Genomic DNA, 25,379 nt, shown 5'->3' on the forward strand with positions numbered 1-25,379 from the left:
TCAGAAAGTTTCCATATGTGCGTGTGCATGAAAAATATCATATATTTGGCCTCCATAGTTCTTGACAAGTTTGTATGACTATGTTTTATGTTATTTTATTGCAGTGTTACCTAAAAAGCCCCAATTAATATCATAATCATACTAACTGTCCTTCATGGGAACAAAGGTGGGTGTGAGCTACTGAGTGTGTGTGTCTTAATGAAAATAAAGCTAAGCTGCTGACTGTGGCAGATTTCTGCTCCGCTGCACAGGTTGAATTTCCAATTAGAGCGAGCTACGCCTGTACAGTGTATAAAAGACCTGCAGCACCTATACACCTTTCTATAGAGCTGCAACACCCACAAACTCCCCGTATATGGAGCCTTTTAATGCCAGCAGAGCACACATGCACTGATAAATAGAGATAGATTTGCTGTCAAGCACAAACATTTACTAAAGAACAGGAGAGCCCTGGGGTAAAAAGACAGAGAGCGTGCAGGAGAGAGATACAGAGGCACAGGTGAGAGAGATGGGGATAAAAACACTTGGGTCGGTTACAAGCTTGAATACTTCGATACTGTTGAAGCACACGCTCCCATGTTTTTGTGACGTGTGTGTAATAAGTGCATTCGTGCCAAGACATCCGCTATCTCTATGCATTTTAAGGACAAAATCTATTTTCTCAGTGACTGCGGGTCGTTGGCACTGACTTCACAGTAAAGAATTGCCTTGAACTGCTGGTCCTGTGTCACCTTAAATCTGTCACTGACTCACTTTTAGACCCACTAGAGGGCAAACTGCTCATTTGATGATGCAACGATTTTGTGAGGCTACAGTATGTTGTTGCTTCACAACATGAGCAAGAATTTTTTTTTAACTAATGATCATTTATGTTTTAGAAAACTAGAAAAACTGAAGGCATATTTTCATTCAATTTCAGAAAGTACTTTCACACCCAAATTCCTTAGAATGCTCTTTTAATCCGTTTTTCCCATTTCGGTGTTCAGCTCAGGGAAGTAAATTGTACACGTTTCTTTTTCCTTCATATATTTCTTCCTAAAGAGATACACTCAGCCTCTGAATATGCAACACTTTGCTTTTATATATTGGCTGTCACCTGTGCTATATCTGATCAGCAATGTGACTCCAATACAGGCATTACAGCCCTGACTAATCATTTCTTTCAAGTTACTAAGCTGTAGACTTTGTCCACTGCAGTGATGTACCACTGACTTTTATGTATGGCGCAATACTGTAGTGAGAATGGACCTCCTGCTGTGTGGGTCTCTCTTGGTCAGCACAAGGCGGCATGCTCTCCCCTCCCCCCTACTACACCAGCTACTGGTGACTGCACCAGTCTGCAGTGAAATACTGTGAATGCAGCAGAGTTGTTGTGGATCACCATCTGCAGCACAATAAAATGAGATGAGAACATCACTGCTCTCATCTTCCTGTATCAACTGCACTAAATCAACATGTCACCACCAGGCCTCTGGGGTCATTATAAAATCTCTCGTACTTATACTGTAATATAACTTAGAGGTCTTTTCCCATGTTGTGCTTACATTTTTATACATATAAGGAGTCTACATTTCACAAGTGTCTTCATGCATGCAAACTTCAAGCATAACACTGTACAAAAACTTCAAGAGTATTTGTTTGAACCATATGATCCTTACATGCAGGCGGAAAATTTTCAAACCAAGGATGTTATTTTTAATGCCGCACAATCTTCTCCCTGTAATTAAGCCTGATGATATAAATGATTTTGCATCTCTGAAAACGTTTGGATCTTCACCAGAATTATTAAGCCCCATTTAACATTATTTTCTACATGCATACACTCAAAAAAAAAAAAAACAACCAAAACAACAGTCACGTAGAGTCACAAGTGATATTCTGTTTCTGTAGGACACCAAATGGCAGGGCTAGTTTGTACATTGTAAAAAGTGGCACTTTCTTTAACTTTTGACTCTTTATTTGTTTATAGTTTGATAGCATCCAACAAACATTAAATACCGTCTGTTCATCATGTATCTACTCACAGTCTTATATTTCAGTCCTGTGTTGTAAAACTGTCTTGTAATGTGCCAGCACATTATGCTTGCAGCAGTTATATTGGAACAAGAGAACAGACTGAAAGCACAGCCCTGTTGTGACATGTGTTTGGGTTTAGTGTACTGGAATCCTGACAGACTGAGACAATCATACATGTGTTTAAGATGATGTTCATAGTTTGCTAGACAGTTTCATGTTTGGCTTGTAAAACTTTGAGATATTAAGTATATCTTACCTTTATTATGTCTGCTTGCCAGATGATAGGCCCTGGATCTATAATGAATGTGTGTCTGAGTGTAGATGCTGTCCAGGTCCTGTTTCCAGGTGTCTGGATTCAGTGATCTGAGAAGCTGCTCTACAGTGTCAAAGGCAGCTATGGTCCGGTCCAAATCCTCCAATGAGAACGGCACCTCTGTGACTGCCGCTGGAATCTGCCTTCCACCACTGTCCTGCGGAGAGCAAAAATTAAAGACAAAATTAGAGATCATATTATTTATTTGAGCCCATTCATACTTTAGCAACTGTTCACTAGACTAATTAATTACAGCTCAGTAGGGAGATCTAATAAGCAAGTGAAATAAAAAAAGGCGATCTAAAGTGTTTTCTCTCGTGTATTTGGCAACAAAAAAAAAAAACCCGAGAAAATCCAGTTGTGCCAAGACACTTTTTTAAAAAGTTTGTTTTCAACTCTGAAATGGGTGAAAAAAAAGTTTAGCCAGATGAAATACTGCCAGGATAATTTTCCCAACATACTTTTTTCCATCTGTGGAAACGGGTTTTTAAAAAAAGTTTTTGCATATTATTTTATTATGGCAGGAAAATGAAGTATCTGATGATGTAATGATCATTTTGGCCACAAGAGGCTGACGTTCCCCACTACCCCATGTTCTAAATACATTGCTAGTCTGACAGTAATTTTACATTACTTGCTAACAATCAATATATGCACTTTGTCTCTGGAGTGCATGGTGAATTAAAAGTCACCTGGAAGAAAACGTAACATTTGGCCTATTAGAACAGTGGCTAGTGGTGTATTTCAGTCTTTTGTGGCTGAAATTAGTATTACAACAATAGTAAAAATTTCACCTGCCAAAAAGTTTTTTGCACCTTTTTGCACAAATGAGAACAAAAGTTTAAAAAAGCCTGGAAGAACTTTTTTTTCACCTTACATTTTTTCCACCTGTTTATCAGATTGTCATTTAAAGTATAACTAACTTAGAAAGATCCTGACAAAACCTTTTTCACATGTTCTTTGGTCATAAACACAGGTGATAAAACAATTTGGATCAGACTTTGACAGTGGATTAGTGTTGCCTCTTCCATAGAGATCAAAGCTAGCTATGTGCCAAAAACCTTTTTGGAAAGTTGTAGATCACTTTATTGTATCTGCCATTTATATACAGTACTGCAAAGAACTATAATACAACCCAATTTCAAAGGTTAATGGAGAGCCATGGGACAGGTCGAGATGATGTTTTGCAGTGTAGGGAATTAGGTGACTGCTGATTTTTTTCTTTTCTTTTCTTTCTTTCCTTTTATTCTTCCTCTTTCTTATTTTTTTTCTTTTCTTTTCTTATTCTCCTCTATAATATTTGGAAGTCAGTTTTGCAACAATAACAATAATTATCAAACACAGTCAACCTTTGTGTAAATGTCAGCATCTGAGATCATCAGATAAGAAAAGAAAATTAGGACACACCAGGAATTTCTTTTACAATTACTTGATTTTATATTTAATATATTAGATTTTTCTTAATTTGTCGTTAGTTCTCCACCACAATAAATATTTTCAGCAACATAAGTAGGAAAAAGTAGTAATAAATTGCACAGACAATTCCTGCATGACTCCTGCTCCCTGCTGCAGGCTATTTATCTAACTGGGAGGCAATTGCAATCAAATTCGTATTGCATATAGGACTTTGTGACTATGTGACCTGTGACTTCAGTTGCCATAATAAGCACTGACTTCCATAGAGGTCAGAGGACACATGATGACGAGCTGTCAGGGGGTTTAGATTCATTGAAACATGAAAACTGAAGTACACCTCTGAGACTTAACATTTGTTAACACTTAATGTAAGAGCTATATCACAGTGGCTGAATGAGTATGAATAAAAAAAAAATAGTATCACAGTATGCTGTAAAAATCACTGACTCATCTAAAAAAAAAATGGCATCGCAAAAGTCAAATGCTCCATTAGATTTCTTTTTTAATAACAATGTCATCTGATAAATTGTTCAAAATGCATTTTTTCTTCTTGTAGCTAGGTTTTTAAAACAAATCAAATCAACATCATCATTATCATTATAATGAACGTATCACACTTTGTCTTTGCTCAGTACTTTGAACCACATGTAAAACAGCCAAAAATCACTGGAAAAATGCCACAAAGACAATTCAGGAGGCCAATAAGCAGCACATTCTGCACTGACAGTGACATATCCCTACATACACACGGAAAAAAACCCCACATACAAACTTACATCTAACTATTATCAGTCCATGCGGAAAAACTGCCATGCAGCCCAATGCACACTAATTATTATAGTCACATATGTCAGCGAACCTCAGACATGGATGCATACAAATTATACCGATTGACTTATTAAAACATTAGTCTATGGAAGCATGTCGTTTTACATCTCAGGCTTTATGCATTATAGATACAGTACATACATGCATGAATGTACTCTGTGTGTGGGTGTGTGTTAGCCTATATGCAAATGGACCATATGTGATATTTATTAGTGTAGCCTTTGTGTTCTGTTGTGCCTAAAAGACATATGTGGGGTGAAGGGACTAAAAGGAAGGTAGGCTGTATGTGTTGAAGACTCACATTATCTGTGCTATAAATGGTATCAGCAAAAAAAGTTATTAAATCATAGTTTGGAACAAGAGAATTTGTCAAAACATTGATGGCATTTTCCAACTAGACATTTCACTCACTCAGTGGTTAATGTGTGAGTTTGTCTCTGCCCCAAAATATCTCATATTATAACTGAGGTCGAACATATCTATTTAATTTTAATTCTAGGATTTTAACAATTAATTAATATGTGCATGACTTACCGACATGGGCATAGTGACAGCCTCCCAGTTGGTTTTGGATGCAGGCAGAGGGGAGTCATACTGCAGGAATTGACAGCAGAAATAACCAATCAGATCAGGCAGTGGATGAGTACTCATACAGAAAAGAAGAAAAGGAAAGATCATTATTGAATTTGGTTAAATGCCCTTCAATGGTGAATGATTGAGGCCACCAGGACAAATAAATTTGATGCAAATAGTTCCGAACACAGCTGAGTATATGATTTAGGAAAGACTAAAGAAGTCATAATCTTGTGTCAGTTACACGTCACAATAACTGCACACAGATGCTAAATGGATAAGAAGTTTAATTGGGCTACTTGGTGTCTGGCAAATACATCACTGACTGTGTTTACATGCACAACATAATGTTGTTTTTACCCTTTTTGTGATGGCTCAAGAAAATGAATATATTCCATCAATATTCCTGTTTACACGCAGCCACGGCTTCTCAGATTAGCATGGCATTACATGTTGTTTATCAAAGTCAGAATATAAAAAGTACAACAGCTGGAGCAGCTTGTGACATTTTGCTACATTGAATCAAAACAGAATTATTTTCAATGTTACACCAGTTGCAAACTTGACTTCATGGTCATTCCTTTGACCACCTTCTCGAAAAAGTCAGCGTTGAGATATCTTCCCATATCCAAAAAACTTTTGATATCCGAGAATTTCATATTGTTAAAAGTTGTTATGTTTCTTCTTCTGACCAGAAATGTGGGCTTTTCTTTCAGGCATGAACCTGTAGATGTACAAATAACGTGCACCTCTACCCGACCCATGCAAAATGTTGACTGGTTGGTTTGCTTGCAATACATCCATAAAGCTGACTGATGTGACACAAACTGCAATAAAAAGTTCAGACGCATATTCTGAATGTGAATCCTAAAACCCAAATAATACCAACATAGCCCACATGTCAGAGAATGCTACATTTGTAATAAGGCCTAATTTGGAATATTCAAATAGAAAATGCCGTGTACATGACACATATAAAATTCAGAAGACTGTCATATTTAGAATAATAGAGGAATATTAGTGTGCATGTAAAGGTAGTAACTGTTTAGGTATGGTTAAGTTTAGGGAATTCAAATCTCAGGTTAAGACATGGTTCAAATTAGGGGATGAATATTTCTTCTAAACACAGGTTAAAAGGTGAAGAGCCCCAGTCTACAGTGTCAAAGACAAACATTGTGTACTTCTCCATGTGACTTGTTGCGCAATACACATCTGCTACATCAATACAACACACTCTTAATTGTTGTTTAGAAACGATACTGAAGGTGAATCTGTTCTATAAGCCGACTGACAGAAAAAACATTTTTGGTGTGGACTGCACCTTTTTTTCCAGGATATCTCAGACATGATTTTCATATAATTTCTTCATTTGTATCTGCACTACTTGTAGGAGACAGGCTGACACTTCGCATGTTATGTAAAGTTATCCAAGATATTCAGGTGTCTGCCTGTCAAACTGTCAGTTTGTCGGGAAAATCCTAAAAGAATTTCCAGTTAAGCTGGTCACAACATGTCTTTCTCTTTCTCTCTTTCTGTGTGTGTATGCATGTACATGTGTGTGTGTGTGTGTGTGCATGTACATGTTTGTGTGTTATCTCTGTGTGTGTTTGTGTGTGTGCATGTACATGTTTGTGTGTGTCTGTGTGTGTGTGTGTGATTAAAAATCTGATTCTGTTCAAAACACATTTAGATGATAAAAACTCAGCACACTGACACACTATTTGGTGCACATTCTTTGTCTTTGTCTCACACAAACTCACACACAGTGTCTGGCACACACACACACACACAAACACGCACGCACGCACATAAAATCTCACTGGCTATCAAATACCTCCCCTTGAAGAGTCTTAAATACCATCTCCGGTCAATATGGAACAGTAAATCTGTCTCAACCACACTTCAAAGACACTGTGCCCTCACTTTGCCTCTGTGTGTGTGTGTGCGTGTGCAATAGAGTTGACATCAAAGCGTGTCGGTGTGCAAAAGTTTTTGTTTAACAGATTCTCACATGTGGCCTTTGGATAAATGTACTCATACACCCAAACCAGCTGTGACTGAGGTCAGAGGGTTTCCTGTATGTCTGTGTGTGTGTGTGTGTGTGTGTGTGTGTGTGTGTGCGTGTGCATGTGCGTGTGCGTGCGTGCGTGTGCGTGCAAGTAAATCCATGTTTACAGATTCCTCGTCTCATTTCCCTTTAAGGTTAAATGCCTCATCAAGCACATCTGGGCCACTTAAAAGACTATGAAAAAAGTTTAACAGACAGAACATTTATAGGCAGGACTGCAAACCTCTCAGGATATGGGCCAAAGTCACCTGGTAGTTAGAGTGCCAAAATGTTATCCTCTTACTTTTAGAAAATGTGTCTTGTTGAATGAGAATTTGATGTGCAAACATACATATTTTCTGAATATGTTACTCAGTAAAATAAATTGTTGATGTTTTAAACTGATCAGGAATTAAGATTACTTATAAGTATGTAGTTTGATTTACTTATCAAATGGAGCAATAAATAAATAAATAAATAAATTCTATAGATAAATTGTTGACTTTAAGTTGTGGTATGTCTGATGTTAACACAGACTTCTAACAATCAAATCAAATCTTATGAATGATAGCAACCACACCACTCTTTTTTGGTGTCAAAAACAGGTGAACTGGTACAATAGGACAGTCTTGTATTGTTATGTTGCAAAATTATGTTTGTAGTATACTGTATACAGATCACTGCCGAGACAGACGACAGTCAGCAGATGGATGTAACAGTAGTTTGTATTTTGAATGCATGCTAAATCCTGTCTTCTAATAGGAAAGCCTGCAGTTGGTCTGCTTTGCTTTCACACTATAAATTCACACCAGTGTGACAGGAACTGGTTCATTTTGAAGTCTGATAGTCTTTACACCATCCTAAATTTAACCAGTTTGTTTGAATCACACACAAAAAAAATGGCTGGGTGTGAAGGCACCGTAATAATCTACAGATTAAAAGATTAAAGTTTTGTTACTCAAAGCAGTAAAAACATGAAAATGAAGCCTTTTTGCATTTCGGATTTTGTGATGTCTCATTATTAAGAAATGGCAGAGGATATAAATAAAGCCGAAGACATAACAAACAAACATCAGAGAACCAGTAATGAAAGCCACCTACTGCGTTGTCTAATGTTGCCTGTGTCTTGACAAAAACAGTTGCACATGAACATACTGCAAAGACATCAGCCAAGTGCCAAAAAGCATGTGTGCTTTGCGCCTGTGTGAAAGGAAATACCCCTCCATACCAGCAGTTGGCGGTAGTCTGTCATCGGCATTCAAAAAGGGAATCAGAAATAGGTTGTGACGCTAGTTAGCCAGTTAGCGTATTAACGACACAATCCAATGTTGAAAGACTAAAACATATTTACTGTGCGAAAGTGAACAGCAACACAACCCATTAGCAAATGTTTCTGCTCAAGCGTTCAAAGACATAAGAAAAATAATCTTACCTTATATAACAAGTTTATTCTGATCTTACTCCCTCTTGACATTAGCGCTTCACATTCCTCAATTCTGTTTCTCTTCTCATATGCTGAGCTTAATGGCTAATCACAGGGATTTCATTTACTGAAATCACCATCGCCGATGTAACACGATGAATAGGTGGCTTGATTAGGACCAAGGGTTTGGGACACACCACAGTGAGGAGGGCAACGGACCCTCAATGACAGCCAGCTGTTGGATTGGTGTGTCAGGGCCTTGAAAGCCTCTGTAAATTTCATGTAGCAATGTTAGAAATCTATGTAGTACTTTCCTAATAACAATAGATTCATAGAAAAAAAAATCCTTCTCAATCATCACTTATGACCCCCTAGAAGTGTGCTGCGTTTTTTTTTTTTGAGTGAGGCAAAATGCCAAACAAAACTGAATATGGAGTTGGCTTTTACACTTACTTTTACTGGAATGTGTTTTCACAAACAGTAACCAACAATCCTGCATAGTCTGCCTTTTAAGAAATAGCCTGTGAAATGTGGATCAGGGATTTTTCTCACAGGGCGTTTGTCAAGCTGCTAAAAGAAGCTCAGTTTATAGGTGAATTGTTTTTGAATGGATTTGATTTATGAAGCAATATTTGTTATAAAAGTTAAAAGTAATATTTCAGGCAATACTGCCATATTTGCTAGTGGTGAGGGAACAAATTCTTATTTACAGTTGCAGTCTAGTGGAGGGGACACCAGGGAGCTACCCTTTTCAGCCTCCATTTTGTACAGTCGGACACTGGAGTGTCCCAAGATTAAGTGTGTGGTAGATGGCGAGGAGGGCAAGAGCATTTCCCTGTCGACTTTACTCCGCATGAGCAGGTGTCCGGCTTCCAGCTAGAGGACATTCAAGTTAGTAGATAAATCATACCGGCCACACTCATGCCTTATCATCTGCGTCTGAGTCAAAGCTAATTTTCAAGTAAAAGCCAGAAAAATGCTCCTTCTCATCTAGTTTACTGGTCACAATCTGCATTACATTTATGTAAATATATCAGGGTTATTTAATTAATCAAAATTTACAATTACATTAGCAACAACAGAGGTTTGCGTGGTGTCAACAAACCCACAGCTGGGTACTTAGGAGGACTCAGAGATTGTGAAATATACAAAGAAATACCAAGAAAATCTCAAGCAGAAGTATCAGCTACATCACACACATACACACACACACTAATAATGAGAAATAAATAAGCAAGTTATGATGTAACATGACACTTAAAAACCTTTGATTTGTGCCGTTTATCTCACATACACACGCACACGTGATGTTGTTGGTTTCACTTTCAGTCAAATTCCTTGGAATATCCACTCTGTATGAGAAGCACATGTCTTAGATGACTCAGAAAGGGATTCTTGGAACTAACTTGTATCATATTTCCCGATCAGTGGTCTTTTCCCACTGCACCTGGCTTAGCAGCTCTTAGGAATCCCCACCCAGAATACATTACCATTACTCGTATGATCTCAGGCAGTAAAATCAATACTGGAAACAAAGAAACACAAACAAAAATCTATAAGGTTCTGAAGTCTTACAAAGATAAGTTTCTGTTCACTATATATATATATATATTGATTTGTGCACTCATAGATTGTTTCTTTTGGCCTTTCTAACCAAACAGTTCCTAAAAATTTTCATCTCATGCAATCAAAAGCACTCATTACTTCATGTAATCCTGCACTGCAGATGATGAATAACACCCATCAAAAACAAGATTTGAAAAGGATCAAAAGGATCAAAGAATAGTGATTTGGGGGGGAAACAGTGACATGAATAATGAATAAGGCCTCTGTTTGACTCAAGTGTTGTTGTAGATGGTGAGCTTTTGTTTCTTTGGAGGGGGGGAGCAGTTATTTTCTAAAACTGGAGACGAAGGTCACAAGTCTGATTGCAATCTGTCTCGGTTTTCCACAGCTACTTGCAAATCTCTGTATGCCCAGCCGAGTCCCCAAATGAAATTATATTCTACATGTCTGCAAACTGCAGATGTGTTACATTTGTTTGTTTTATACATATGAGCTAAGTTTCTCATCCAATGGTTGAGGGGATGATTGACAGCATGACCCACAGTTTGAGACCAATAAAAAGTGTGTTTTTTGAACATCAGTTTGGGACATGTCCAGTTGTGTGTGGCAACAAAAGCGGTTATTTTAACTCAAACATGATGTTTTCCCAGTTCTAGGCAAGTGTTTTTGTGCTTATACCTAACTGCACGGGTACCATACTCGTGCGTATTTTAAGAGAAAAAACACTTTGGAGCAATCTGGGTTTTGATTTTGTGATAATGATGTTTGGAGAAATGAGCTTTATGGTCCAGTAGAATGTTTCTTCAGACAAACGAGGCTTCAGAAGTTTGGACTGTCTGAACAATAGGCGATCCCCACCACACATTCACCACAGTGCTGTCACAACATAAAATTAAAAAAATAGAAATGTAAAGAAACATGAAGTTCAAACAAATTTGCAACAAATGAAACCTACATATGCAATATGTGTGTGGTTTGCAAAAAAATGTATAGTGCGAATATGTACTCTGGCCACACTCCAGAGAGGCACACTCCAGCATAGCAAGTAGTGAGAAGCTGTTTGATATCAGCTAAAATGAGGAAAATGAGGAAAATGAAGAGTAAATGGCACTTCAGCAGTCAAGTTACGATAATGGTTCAGCAGCAACATAACTATTGTGCAGAACTCATCCACACATCATCAAGTGGTTGAACTGATCAGACCTCAGATAAACACTACAGCTTCTTTTTTTTTTTACTGTATTTTCTGACATTGTTTGAGAAGGTTTGTCTTAACGTTAATGAGACAGAAAGTCCAGTCTATCCAAGAAGCATGAAGTCTACAGAGAGAGAACACCAACACCACGGTGGGATGATGCTGCGTTCGTTAACAAGCAGCCACAAAAGGTCCAAACATCAACAATACATGGAATTTTTTCTTCATGTAACAGTTTCGCTGTCTGTTTCACCTCAAAGAACATTGTTTCTCTGGTGTTTATTTTGAAACACAGATGATCAGAGACAGTAGTGCATCTGCTTGGGTATTACACAAACGAGATAGACACAGATTGGAAATATGGCAAGGGTTTAGCAGTCAAATTGTGTTTTGTTTTGGTCATTATTCACTCTCCTTTCTCTGTATGCCTCCATCGTACTCCACTATGATTTTCTCCTTCCTGACACTGATGCTGTTTTGCTTTCGCTCATGGTTTTTTACTTTATCTAGTCAACCTCAGTCCACTCCATAGCTCACTATGTAACAAATGCCTCTCTCTCGGTCTGCCTCTCTCAGTCCAGGTTGTTTTAGTCATTAGCTGACATGCTGATACCATCTCAGACACCTGTTCTTTCCTTCCAATGCTGCTTCTCCTCATTCTCTCTCTGCCTCTCTCGTCCTCCTTTCCTCCTGCTTCCTCCTCTCCTCTCCTCTCCTCCCTCTTATCTGTTCGACAGGTCTGGAGAGAACAAATTAGACCTGCTAAATTAAGCCACACACACAGCTCGAGTCTAGCTAAAGGGAAGCTGTGTATGTGTGAGAGTGTGTGAAAGATGGAAGGATATAAACGTGCACTCAAACACAGGAGCTCTTTGAAAAATGGGTAAAGTGGATCAAATGCGATAAACCCCAGGAGTTGGATTCTGTTTTAAATGTACAGAGGTGTGATTATTTGACCAGAGGAGGAATAACAAAGGTTGAGGAGGGAGGGAAGACAGAGAGAAGCAGTGAGAGTCTGAGAGAGACATAAGGGAGTTATATTTTGAGGTATTTTTTGTTGTCGTCGGGTTAAACATGGCAAAGTTTCTCTCTTGTATTTTCAGTTGAGGTTGTTAAGGGCCCATCTGTCTCATATAGTACATGGCTGTATGTATTGATCTGCGGCTAAAAATAGTCCCCAACAAATTAGGTCACAATAATTGCAATATTGCAATACCGCGATATGGGCAAGTTATCCACATGGGATAGCAAGCAACTGCCACAAGCCCTATGCTCATGTGTTTCATTTTTTTATGAAGCTATTCCCGTCTTGATTCATGCCTCAGTGCGTTGAGATGCTGGCCATCTATTGTGTGCTGAGTGTTGCATGTTAAGTGTTGTTTTCTGTTGGCCAAGAGTTGAACATTTTTCGTCGGGTTAAATGTTGCGGCTGCTTGTCACTGTCACTTTTTACCCAGCTGTCCAACTATAGTGGAGGATGGAGGGTCAGATAGCCTGCCACAGAGATAACCAGCCCAGTCTCATCCCCAACTTGACATTACCGACGCTTGGTCAGTGGCCCTCTGCGTCGGACATTGACAAACTAAGGAACCTTTTAACGGCGGTATGAGACACGCTGGGTGCTGGCATTTTTTAAAGTGTAATAAAGAGTAAGAAAGTTCACGTTGGGTGGGCACAAATTCTTGACTTTCACCTGGCAAACAGCTGTTGGTGTTCTGTGTGATACTAAAAGTCATTTGGGTTACTAATAACAATGCAGTGTGCTAGTACGTGTAGCATGCCACTCAAGTGGCTTATGTCACATGATGTATATGGCTTATGTCAGGTGACGTTACATCACGTTATTTTTAGCCAAACCATGATGTTTTTTCTAAACCTAATGTCTTACTTTTGTTGCCTAAACCTGAGGAGATAGGCCAAACCTAAAAACATGAGCTTTGGACGGGGAGGGAAAGTTGGAAAGTAGTGACTCACATGATTGGTTGGTCTTATCATGGAATTTGTTGAAAATAAATAAGAGAATAAAAACAGCCTTGTCCTCTAATAAAACTCTTCGTAGAGTTTAGAAAGATGAAATGAAGTTTTTTATTATGTGTAGAGTTTGTAATACATATTGTGATGGGAGTCAAGGTAACTGTTATCTCAGGAACTATAATGTCAAAATGACTGTATGAAAGTAACAGTATGCTCTGCAAATACAATATAACTCTCTTACTCTGTCTTGCCCTTTTCTCTATCTGCGCTCATACCACTTTTTTTCTCTGATAATAAGCAATGTCACTAGTTCAGCCCTGCCTGTGATGCTGCGTGTCTTCCCCTCTCTCTCTGCACTCATAAAAGACGAAGCCAGGAAACATCTTTAAAAGCTTCTCTGTATCTCCACTGCTCTTTCTCTTCCCCTTCTCCCTCTGATTATAGGGCGGGAGACGTCTTCAAATCAGGGTCCCCCTCTTTCTTCTTTCCTCTCCCTGACAGAATGACAAAGCTAATCTCCTTATCCGTTCATTTGACAGCCTTTAAGTGAACACTTTCTCATCCTCACCCTCCCTCCTGCCCTCTTTACCCTATCCCGCCATCTCTCCTCTATTGTGGAGCGGACGCGTAAGAAAAAAAAAAGAAGTTGGCTAATACATTTTGGCATTTTACCGACAGTGTTACTAGATCCTCCTTCCCTCTCTCTCCCTCCTCCTGTCCTATCTGCATATCTTCTCCTATCATCCCATCTGTCATTTTTTATTGTGGATCTAAAAGAGTGAAAGACAGATATCACCTGGAGCATTGCAGTGGTACTCGGGCTGAACCCCACGACAAAAAAAAAAAAAACGAACCCAAAACTTTAAGCTGTGCCCCAAATAACAGCTCATGATTCATCGTCAGCTGTGTATGTGTTTGTGTGGGTGAAAGTGTTTATCTCACCAGCAGTGAGTAGTAGACTTTGAATCCCGGCTTTGCAACAAAGTAATCGTCAGACTTGAAGGTGACTCTGAGTGTGTTGGTTTTGGAGTTGAGACTAGGCGGTGCCTTCTGCCCACACCAGCGACCCCAAATGATAGTGCTGGTCTCTGATTGGTCCTCCACCTCAACAAAGTCATACCTGGAGAGAGAAAGAGATAGATGGAGGGGTACATGAATGTGTGGGAGGGAAGAGGGAAAGATGGAGGATGAAAATTGCATGTCAAGAAAAGTCAGTTTACATGGAGGAAAGAACATTTAGGAAAAGTGGTAAGCTAATAAACCTGGGTCTTATTTTTGTAGTTTTCATCCTTTTTGATAAAAAAACAACATTGCACTCACAAAGTCACTGTGATTACAGACATCTCTTAATCTAATGACTAAATGGCTGAAACAAAAAGAAAACAAATAGGAAAACTTTAAATAGTCACAGTTTACATACAACTTTGACCTCCTGTACTTACCCTACTACAAAGTTTTTTATTTAGTTAAGGATAATTACACTCATTTTGGGTGTAATTTCTTTCAATCTTAAAATAGTTTGGCATTTCAGGAAATACACTAATACACTGTCTTGCTGAGAGTTAAATGAGAAGATTCATACCGTCCTCATGTCCCTATGATAAATATGAAGTAGATGCCAGTAGCATGTTAGCTTAGCATAAAGGCTAAAATCAGTATTGTTTTGGCACTGATTAAACAGAGAAGACCGAATCTGTTCGGGCTCAGACATATCAACCTGACTCTAAAGAACTTGTGGCGACTGAGGCAGACTCTGGCGATACCTCATGTTGCCTATGTCTTGGCCAAATGGTTGCACTTAAACACACCATAAAGACTACAGCCAACAGCTAACTAGCATGTATGTACTGCACTAGCATTAGAGGAAATAACTCCAGCAGATGGGATAGTCAGTATTCGTCATTCAAAAAGGGAAACTGGAAGACCGACAGGAAGGATTCAGGGCACTAGTGAGCCACTTAGCACATTAACAAACCAACCTGGTGCTGAAAGGACAAAGGGATTTTGCTGTGCACAAGCAAATGATAACAAAACAATAATTAACTGTTTGAAGAGATCAATGGCTTAAAAAAATAATTCTACACAATGTAACAAGTAATTCTCACTCACGTCTTCTTGACTTTAGCTGTTTGTTTGCTTTCCTCACTTCCTTTTTCTCTTCTCATGCATTGAGCTGAACTGATAATCAGAGTGATTTCACTCAGCAACAGGCTCTGCCATCTCTGACGCCAATTCAGCATGCTGAGTCATCCAAAAAAAGCCTTTGAGTATGGATTAGTTTCAAGGGTGCGGGACGCGCCAATAAAGGGCAGCAGAGGCTCACTGATGGCCTGACGTTGACCTATGGCACACCATTGTCTTGGTGTCTTGTGGCCCTTATTCAGTGAGCTCTTGGGGTTCTGGTAAGAGAATTTTATTACATTCGGATGAAGCAATGCTAGCTGTTTGTGGGTGTGTCCAGTTTTAATGCAAAGATAAGTTAAGCTAAGTTAAGCACCTGCTGGTTTAAGCTTAATTTTGTACAGGTATCAGAGTGGTCTTGATTTTCTCATTAAACTCTTTGCAAGAAGGCTTTTAAAAATGTGTCTTTATCTTAGCAACTAATTTGTAGTGTACAGTGTCATGGAAAACAACAGAAATGATGGCCTTCACTTCAAATTCAAGACCCAGTTTGTAATAACTATGTTTCCTTTGGGGTATTTCCCTCCAACTGACACATTTAAGTTAGTTAGTTTAACCTGATCTTCCGGTCTTAAGATACTTTATCTTAGTGATCAAACCAGTGATGAGACAAATTAATGATGTATTCTCAAGTCACTGGGCAACCCTGCCAAACAACAGGACAACAAGCAGGAAAAGTTTTTGGATAACTTTCCAGCAATCAATGCCTGAGTCAATTAGTGAGTCCATCTATCAAAGACACAAACAAATACACACATACAGGCAATGTGACAAACAAGATTTGCAAAACCGGGCAAAGCTACTTCCTCCCTCTTCCCACCTTTCCAAATCTCTCCTCCCCCTCTCCTCCCCCTCCTGCTCCCCATTGTCTTTTCAGCAAAGTGCTTACAAAGACGGCTGAGTTGCATATGGGGATTAAAAAGTCTATTTTCTCCCCTCAACCCTCAAGGACAAACTTCTTATACTTCTTGCCAAGAAAGCAAACTTCAACCATCCATCTCTCTTGCAGTTATTCCACCCCCTACACTTTTTATATTCTGTTCTATCACATGCTTTCAATCACAGCTTATTGTTTCTGTCCTAATGTGCATACATTAACAAATCACTTTCACATATTTTACTGATGCTGTTGTCCTTTCAACTTGAGACTTCTGCTCCATAAACTTTTTCCTCTTTGTCACTCCAAACACTCCTCTCCATCATCTCTTCACTCGCACTCTGGTTCTTTAATCACTGTTACTTTGATATGGCTTTTCCTTTACAGCCGCTCGTAATTCATCAATACTTACTCCTCTTTGTGCACCATACTTCTATCCTACTTTCCTCCTTTTAGGTATTGTCCCTCTTTACTTTTGTCTTTTTCTACCTTGTTCTAATCCTCTCTTCTCAGCTCCATCACTCGACTGTTTTACCTGCACACTCCGTTCTCAGCCTCCTCCAGGCCGAAGTGTCCGTCAAACTCCAGGTGAATGCGGCTTCCTGGTGGTGATAGCAGTTTCCATGACAACAGTAGGTTGCGGGGGTAAGCGTTGGGGTAGCGTGGGCTGTGGATGTCTCCGCCCACTGGCGTTACTGTGATGTTTTCCTCTTTGCGGTACAAGTCTGTGGTGAGGTGATTGCTGTCTGTTAGTGGTTACAACTAATCAGTTAGTTAGTCCAGTTGCAAATTAACAAAAGAAAGGCAGCTGGTTTACAGATACATGCACACAAAATGCAAACTATATGCTAAGACACCAAACAGACTTTTATGGAAAGGATTGACAGAAGTATAAAACTGCAATCTGCAGATGAAAAAAAACAAATATGAATGTGACAATTCAGTCTTTTGATAACATGACCTCAGCAAAAGCACTTTCATTTCAGTGCTTCCAGCCTAAAGTATAAAGACTTACCTGAACAAAATACTTAAGCTGTTTTGGACGGGTTGCAGGGTTTCTCACATGTTCATTTATTTGTGGCAGGCTGCCATATTTAAAGCATTTGCCGACACAAAAATATTTTTGGAGCTGGATTCTTCATTGGGAGCGATATTGGAATATATATTCCATTTAGACATTTAGAGCACTCTTGGGGCAGAGACCGTGCAGCAGATCATCAGGCACATGGAAAGTAACACTTAACTTCATTCTGCTGGGTGTAAAAGTTTGGTTTTCCTCACAAACAGCTGCCTCTTATCCATCAATGTGATCCAATTAGCTGTAAATGGATCGATAGATCAATGATACAGCCTGCGAGTGGCACGCTGCTGCGGAGTAAAAAAAAAAAAAGGAGTCCTAGAGAGGTATCCCTGCACTCTGTTCACGGACCTGCAAAAACCTCTGATTTTAGAGAGAGGACACACAATGATACAAAGGGACACACAAGCATTTAAAAGATGCCAACCCCCCGTACCCAATCGTCCGTGTCATTTGGTGGGAAACACTGGTACAGAACTTCTTATTTTTAAGGGCACTAATAACCAAATTACATCAGTACTACCTAGTACTAGTTCTAGTTAAACCAGTCTGTTGGGTCACATCAGGGTGAGAAGACTTGGTTCAGACAGGAAATGGAAGCACAGCAACAGACTTCGAAGCCACAAATTGACCAAGGAACTCCATGGCTCACTATCCAACTTTGGAGACATTTGCGATGGAGACTTTAGAGCTCTGTGGAGCCACTGGCTTCAGACAGGAAGTGAAAGCGTCTTGTGCCCCAAGTGCCCCATAGCAATGAAGCTGGTAGTGGGGCACCATTTCCGGTTTCCCAGCAAGCTATTGTGGCAGCTCTGATAGTTTTACTCTATCTTTGTTTGTTTGTTTTCTTTTCTATTTTAATCTTAGAAATAGCCAGGTAACACCGCAGTTTTTTATTGTGTTATAATCTTATAAACAGTACCTATCAACCAAGGATCTCATCCTGTTCTACAGCAACTCTTTAGAACAACAGATGAACAAACTGACATTACTACTGTCTTTCTGGTCTAAAATGGCAGCAGTAAATTATATATGTGTCAACAGGGAGTAAAGTGTGTATGGCTTGTATTACAAAACACAACATGCTTTATGTGCTTCGTTCTATGTATAGTAACTATACATAGAACTAAGCACATGAAACATGCTGTGTTTTGTTTAAGTATACTGAGCGTGTGTCTAAATAACAGTGTCTGTCTTTACTGTGAAGTTCATTGCAGTGCTGTTCCTACACGGCAAAAACACTGTATCTTTACTGTTTGTGTGCTCCGTCTACTTAACTCACGTACCACAAACACACACACAAACACATACATACATACACCCTTTTTTCTAGAATAAGGTAACACCTACCTCCCCAGCAAACAACTCTCCAAAGATAAAAAAGAAATACAAAATGGTAACTATAGCCATTCACTCTGCTTGTTAGCTTCATTGCTTTACTGACTACTTCTATTAACTACTTTGATTTTTAAAGCCGTGTTCTAAGTATGATAATTGCTCCTCAGTACTGATGAACATCATTATCACACCCACTGAATGTCTAATCCTGATTAATCAACTCAATCATAAATCAAATTTTGAAAATGCACAACAAAACGAATTAATTTTCCTCACCATTTATTGCTGACTATGAAAATTAGATAAGAAGAAAAAAAACTAGCACCTTGCACACACACACACACACACACACACACACACACACACACACAGGCACACACACACACGCAGAGTCTAAGGTCAGGCTGTGTGCTGAAGTAGGCTGACAGGGCTGTATTTTCTGAGCGGTGTGTGGTTTTTGCGAGAGAGAGCTGAATGCATAATCAAGCCACCGCAGCCTGCACCCCTGGGAGATGATGATGAAGCTTTGGCCCTTTCCTCCACCTTTTCAGTGCAAACTTCCCTTAATTCCTCCCTCATCCTATCCTGTCTTTTCCTCTCTCTCTCTTCTTCTTTGCTTCAGTCAGGGATTCTGTCTCATCGGTCATTCCTCAAAAATCACACCTTCTGCTAATGCTGGCTCCAGCAATTAACACTGTCCCTAAGTGTGTGTGTGTGTGTACACACATTTGTGTGTGTCTGTGAGAGAGTGTGCTTTCAGTTGTGAGCTTGTGTGAAAGTGTTGACGTGAGTGCGTTTGTGTGCGTGTGTGTTATAGCAGAGTGTGCAAAGGAATTCTTCCACTCTGCAGATCAGAAGCCTGACTGTGAGGATCCATTCAGTCATAAAAGTGCTTATGTGTCAGGAACTTTTACCCACTAAGGTCACTGAGGTTACAGAGCTCTGCGTGACAGCTCGAGTGTCCCTCGATATTTGCATATGTTTATTAGGAAAGTTTATGCATATTTGAAACTTGTCGTTTCTTTGTAGATTTTATAGTGTACATTTGTGCACACAAAGGAAAATGCACAGCACCACTTTCAAAAGGCATTTATGGAGTGTTTATTTTCATCTTTCTCATTAGACAGATGCACTTTTATTCTAAGAGAGACAGATATCTCTCGATATTAGGTTAACTGTGTCACTTCATACACACTCCACGAGTTTGATGTGGCGTCGACATCTTTTTTTACACTTTGACTCTTTTTGTCATAAATAATGCCCACAGGCAACCACTGAAATCACATCAAATCTCATATTTATACATTGTGAATTTGTGAACTATAGTGCAGCTTAAGCAGTAGTTCAAGCCCCCTGTGTCCACTAAGGACTAGGGCTGCCCCCTGAGAATTGAAAATTCAGATCATCAGTCTGAGACCGCTCATTGGACTGATGTTCTTTTAAGTTTAGTATTTTTTTTGTCAGTCAGTGGATGTTTCGGTTCCCACATTTAGCTGCAGAGTGAGCGCTCCTCACTGTCCCGCGGCACTATGGTGCAGGCAGCTGTGGACCCAGGCACAGGTTGAGTCTGAGTGAGATAGAGGCAGCTGCCGGGAGACAGAGAGGTTTGCTTGGTCGGGCTCTGAGATAATGTTATCTTCTGCCTTGTGGTTAGAAGCTCACGTCAGCTTAATAAAATAAAATATTTGGCTCTTATTTGATATCTATTGTTGGTTAGTATTAGTTGAGAGAGCTAACCTACCTTCTACTTTACATGAACGTCAGCTTCCCTCTGAACAACCTGCTAAACATTGTGAGAACTCCAAACGGCAAAAAACTGACAAATACTTGTTTGAAAAGCCGAACATGATTCCACCAACATAATTTATTCTGACTCGGGTATCCTCCCACCCCACTATGGACATATTACTGTACACTTTGGTCGGTCCAAGCTTTTTATCTAACACCGACACATAGACGGAGATATGCTGTGTACCCCACCGAGAACTACAACCAAAAGTTGTGGTCAGTTTTGTTCCAAGGGAAATAAAGAACCTCTGCCTAGTTTTCATCAGCAATGCAAAGATCCTTGCTGTCAGGTAAACAGAAGTGGCTACTGCAACATCAATCATCATGTATATTAAACAAGTTGATGAAGGTTCTCAGCCATCCAGGTCATTGTATCCGTAAGTGCTGTTTCATTGGCAACTGGACTTAGTTTCAGTTCGGATTCATGTGGATGACCCCCAACGACCCACACAAATCTGCTTTGGGTCAACGACTCACAAGTGGCCTCAACAACTCTGAAACTCAGAATACACATGCAACCTTAACAACTCTGTAGCACACACCTACACAGGATTTAAAGCCTGCACTCCTTTCCAGTTGGTTAAAACTGAAGAAGCTTCTTGGATGAGAGGCGGAACGTCTTCAAGGAAGTGAAACTAAGTCCAGTTGCCAACGAAACAGAACTTATGTATTTTAAACAAGACATGACTGGCTTCAACTTTCTTCAGGCCAACTGAGAAAATTAACAGCAGCAGGATGCCAGTGCAAGATTAGTAAGCTTACTTCAAATTGTAAGAAAAAGATAAAAAAGCTGAGATCCTCACCTGTGTTTCTCAGATGTGTCACTTCTAGTGTGAATCACAGCCATTAATTTGGCTTTGTTTCTTTTGTACTCTGTTGCCCTTCTACAAAATGTTACAGCTTGTCTTTGAACTGGCTTGAGAGTAAGCGAGAGAGCTATGAGTTTCCTTTTATTCACTAAAAGGTCATGTGATATCATCTTGCCTGTGTAGTTTGTATGATATTTAGAATGCTATTATTGTAGAAGAAGAATATTATCAGAGGGCAGCAGAGGGTTATATATTGTTTTAATAGATAATATGGGTTCAGACTCAGTATTTTTTGCATTCAATCTGCTGAGGAGCATTTGACAAAGATACAGAAATCTTAACAGCTTCGTAAAGGACTGATGCTCTATTGCTGATCCTAACCTCTGACCTACCTGCAGGCTAAAGGAGAATATTTAACTTCCTGTGACTAGTTTTCTAATATTAATGGGTTTCAGAGTTTCCTGTCTCTGCTCTTGTATTATTAACCTCAACAAAGATCGGTGCAGCAAAGAAATAAAAGACAAATGTTTTGTTTGTCTTATTTGTACATTTGTTGCATGTATTTTGTTTACTAGTGGACAGATGAACGTGACCAAGAGCTTTATCTTCCAGTGAACTTGTGGAAGCCAGCACTGGCTTACCAGCCAAACTCTGTTCATCCTATCTCATCAGAATTAATTTGGTTTCTCTTTGTTTGTCCATGATTTTATTGTTTTGTCCTGGACACTGAAAACTAACCCTAACCAAACGAGCTGGAAAAGAGACACATTCAGCATATCTTACATTTATTTGGGAAAGTTTTGTGACTATGTAATATTTCCAAAATGCTCTGGCTTTGGTCGCTGATTGGTTAAACATGCAGGAAATAGACTAATTACAAGGTACAAGGCACAACACAAAACATGGTCCAGAAAAAATTAAACATAGTTAAAAAATGAACATGTGCCTATCAATGAACATGTTTGTCTGTGTCTGTGAGAGAGAGAAAGGGAGAGTGTGATAGAGACAGAATGCATTAAGAAGAATTAAGATGCTAAAATTAGACAATATGCAAATTTCCTTAAGGAGCACCCAGCTTTTCTGGATGAAGTTTCTCAGTCACACCATTGACCTTACCATAAATCATGCAGCAGTGGTGTCAGTGACAGCGTTGCAAATTCATGCAAATGATACAATGATGAGAAAAGGGGTTTCTATTAAAAATCCAGTTGAGAGAGTTGACAGTGCTGGAAATTGGCAGCTACATTTTGACTGTCTGCTTTGCAAATGAGGATATGAGAATCCCGAAACCAACACATTTGTTTGGGGCACAATAGACTATGCTGTGTGGACCAGAAATACTAGTGCAGTGGCATTTTGTTTTTTGTTTAGCTTTATACTACACGACATTGGGATTGAAATGAAATGGCGACTATACAGATTTTCTGCAACAAAAATGTTTGAGGGTGTTCACATCATTATAGTGTAAATTGTGCATAAATAATAGGCTTTTTTGACATTGTCCCTATTTTTAGCAAAATACTGCAGCACAATTGTCCTTAACATGCAAGCAAGTAAACCACAATCATGGCTAAACAGTGGAATGTACCAAAGTGGTCATGTCAGCTATCACAATGTGCAGCTGAGGACCAGACTGAAGGCAGAAATACCCTTGAAAAGCTAACAGTAAAGATGCAGCACAGGCCATGAATGCGACCATGTGTTTGCTATTGTTTGTAGACAGAAAAGAACTTCAAAATACTGTTATTAAATTAGCTTTATTTACATTTTTTTCCCCTTAAATCTTGGGACTTTGTATAAAAAGAACTGTTTCTGAATTAGAGCTTTGATTGTCTGCCCACGCCTGATTGTGCTTGGATCAGGTTAGGTCCTTTCCCGTTTACCAAGTTTTTTTTATTTTTATTTTTTTATAAAATTAAACTGGCAGCTCTCCTGTGTAAGTGGCAGGCGTTGCATGGCAGTGACTCAAGAGAGAAAATATAGATAAAGAAAGAAGGGACTGCGATTTAGAGACAGACTTGGCTCAAGAGAAGAAGAGAAACAAGGTACAGAGAAAGAGAGGCTGCAAGGCCACTTGGTTGGCAGTGCGAGAGCAGTGATCACCTGTGTGCTGCATCGCCATGGACCGGAGGGTGCAGCTCATTCTGCTAAACCTGTAATGGTTGAAATAACAGAAGGAAGAAAAGGAGCAGTGGTGCGAGAAAAATGCCAGCCCTTAGCTGGTATGAAAGTCTTAATTTAAAACACACACACACACACACACACACACACACACATATATCTTTTCTTTTTAAATCAGGCTTGGGCGTGGTCCAGGATAGAAACTAACTGAGTTCATGTAGGGCCGGGCTTGATTTTTTTGGGCCCAATCAAAGCTCTACTATGAAAACTACACTTGTTTATTTGATTCGGGTGTGAACACCATCAAGTTAGCAAAGTCAGCACTTCATCCTCACCACCATTGTCATAGTCAGATCCAATTTGCTGGAGTGCAGGGCCTATACAAAAAGAGTGTTACTGTCCAAACTGTATCATGGCAGGGTGAGCATGGGATGAATGAAATACATGAAACTATGAGAGGCTGTCATTACTGGGCCTATCCAAGCATGTAAAGACATGTTCTTCCACTAAATTGCCTCTAAATATGGAACCAAGTAAAGTTTAATTTGTCTCTCTCTCTTGCCCTCTTTCCTCCTCTCTCTCTTCATCTTTCTTTACAACCACTCCCATTGAAAGTTACCCACAAACTGTTATTAACATTGAATTAATTTGTATTTCTTACAATGGGAAATGCACCTAATGCTTTTAGTTCTCATGACATCAAGGTAAAGCTTACTTTAAGACATTTTTAGAGGCTAATCGGTCTTTTATTATGAAATGTTTCAATTAAATAATTGTGTTTGCTTAGATTAAGAACCTTATTGAATTCAAATTTTCACAGGAGTGGGTTGCTGCATGTGCTTGAGCAAGTGGTAATAATTAGAAATCCTGGGGAAGAGGCGTTTAAGGATTTAATAAAATGTGTGTCTTTCCTTTGATAAATACAAATTTTTCTAAACTTACTGCAACTGATTTTAGTTGTCATGTTTTATTAGTCTTACTTTTGGTTTTATTAATTTGTATCTTTTACAAGCCTTTGCAACATAACATTACAGCACATAAGATTATCTAATGGTTTACATCAAAGCCATAAAACTGGAGAATCAGTCTCATTAAACATGTGTTTTACATGATTAAAACAGTCATATTACATTAATCTTTTCTGAAGTTGAGAGAAAGTTTTAGTTCTGCAATCTCAGGAAATAAGATGATGTCAATAGTGCTGATTATATCACTGACAGTCTGACTCACACCCCTAGATTTAAACACACACGCAGTGTCTGACACTGGCAATTAAGCTTTCAGACTCCTGATCTTACACTTAAATAACTGTGACAATAATGCTGCGTGACTGTGTGATGTTTGCGTGTGTCTATTAAAGTGTGTTTGTGGGTGTGAAGTTCCAAGAAAAAGTTCTTAATTGTGTGTTTGAATAGATGCACGTCTGCCAGGATGTATGTGGGTATATTCTCACAAATGAAACTTGGCTCTCCCACCTCTAGTGCCAGGGTGTGATGTTCTTCATGGCTCCGAGATCTATTTCTGATCCAAGTGCCAATCACACTCTAATCACCCAGCAACCAGAGTGCATCAGAGACCAAAAAACATCTCAGCGGAGAAATTACTGAAGTCCCAAGAAAAGAACTGATGATGCAGATGAGATATTACATTTCATATTTTTCTCCTAATTACAAGTGGCAAAGGTGAGCAAACACTTCACAAAATTAAACTTCCCCCTCTTTTTAATCCAAGTCTCTATTCCATGCAAACCAAACTATTTTTTTTGAGTGACAGTTTGCAATGATACATTCTCACGCAGAGACACACTCCCACAGGACATTACCTATAACAAGGCAA

The 25,379-nt window shown here is 39.2% G+C and overlaps 1 protein-coding gene across 1 annotated transcript in view; it reads right to left on the reverse strand.

Annotated features, from left to right (window-relative positions):
• The window catches only part of pdgfd (platelet derived growth factor d), a 63,415-nt gene that overhangs the window by 11,901 nt on the left and 26,135 nt on the right, over window positions 1-25,379 (reverse strand). The window contains exons 2-5 of the mRNA XM_042487274.1: window positions 16,945-17,134; window positions 14,294-14,471; window positions 5,108-5,167; window positions 2,273-2,486 (exon numbers count right to left, since the gene is read on the reverse strand). Of these exons, the coding sequence (XP_042343208.1) occupies window positions 2,273-2,486; window positions 5,108-5,167; window positions 14,294-14,471; window positions 16,945-17,134 (642 nt within the window). The remainder of the gene's footprint in view (window positions 1-2,272; window positions 2,487-5,107; window positions 5,168-14,293; window positions 14,472-16,944; window positions 17,135-25,379) is intronic.

The sequence above is a fragment of the Plectropomus leopardus genome, chromosome 5 (genome assembly GCF_008729295.1).
Source record: "Plectropomus leopardus isolate mb chromosome 5, YSFRI_Pleo_2.0, whole genome shotgun sequence".
NCBI classification, from domain to species: domain Eukaryota; kingdom Metazoa; phylum Chordata; class Actinopteri; order Perciformes; family Serranidae; genus Plectropomus; species Plectropomus leopardus.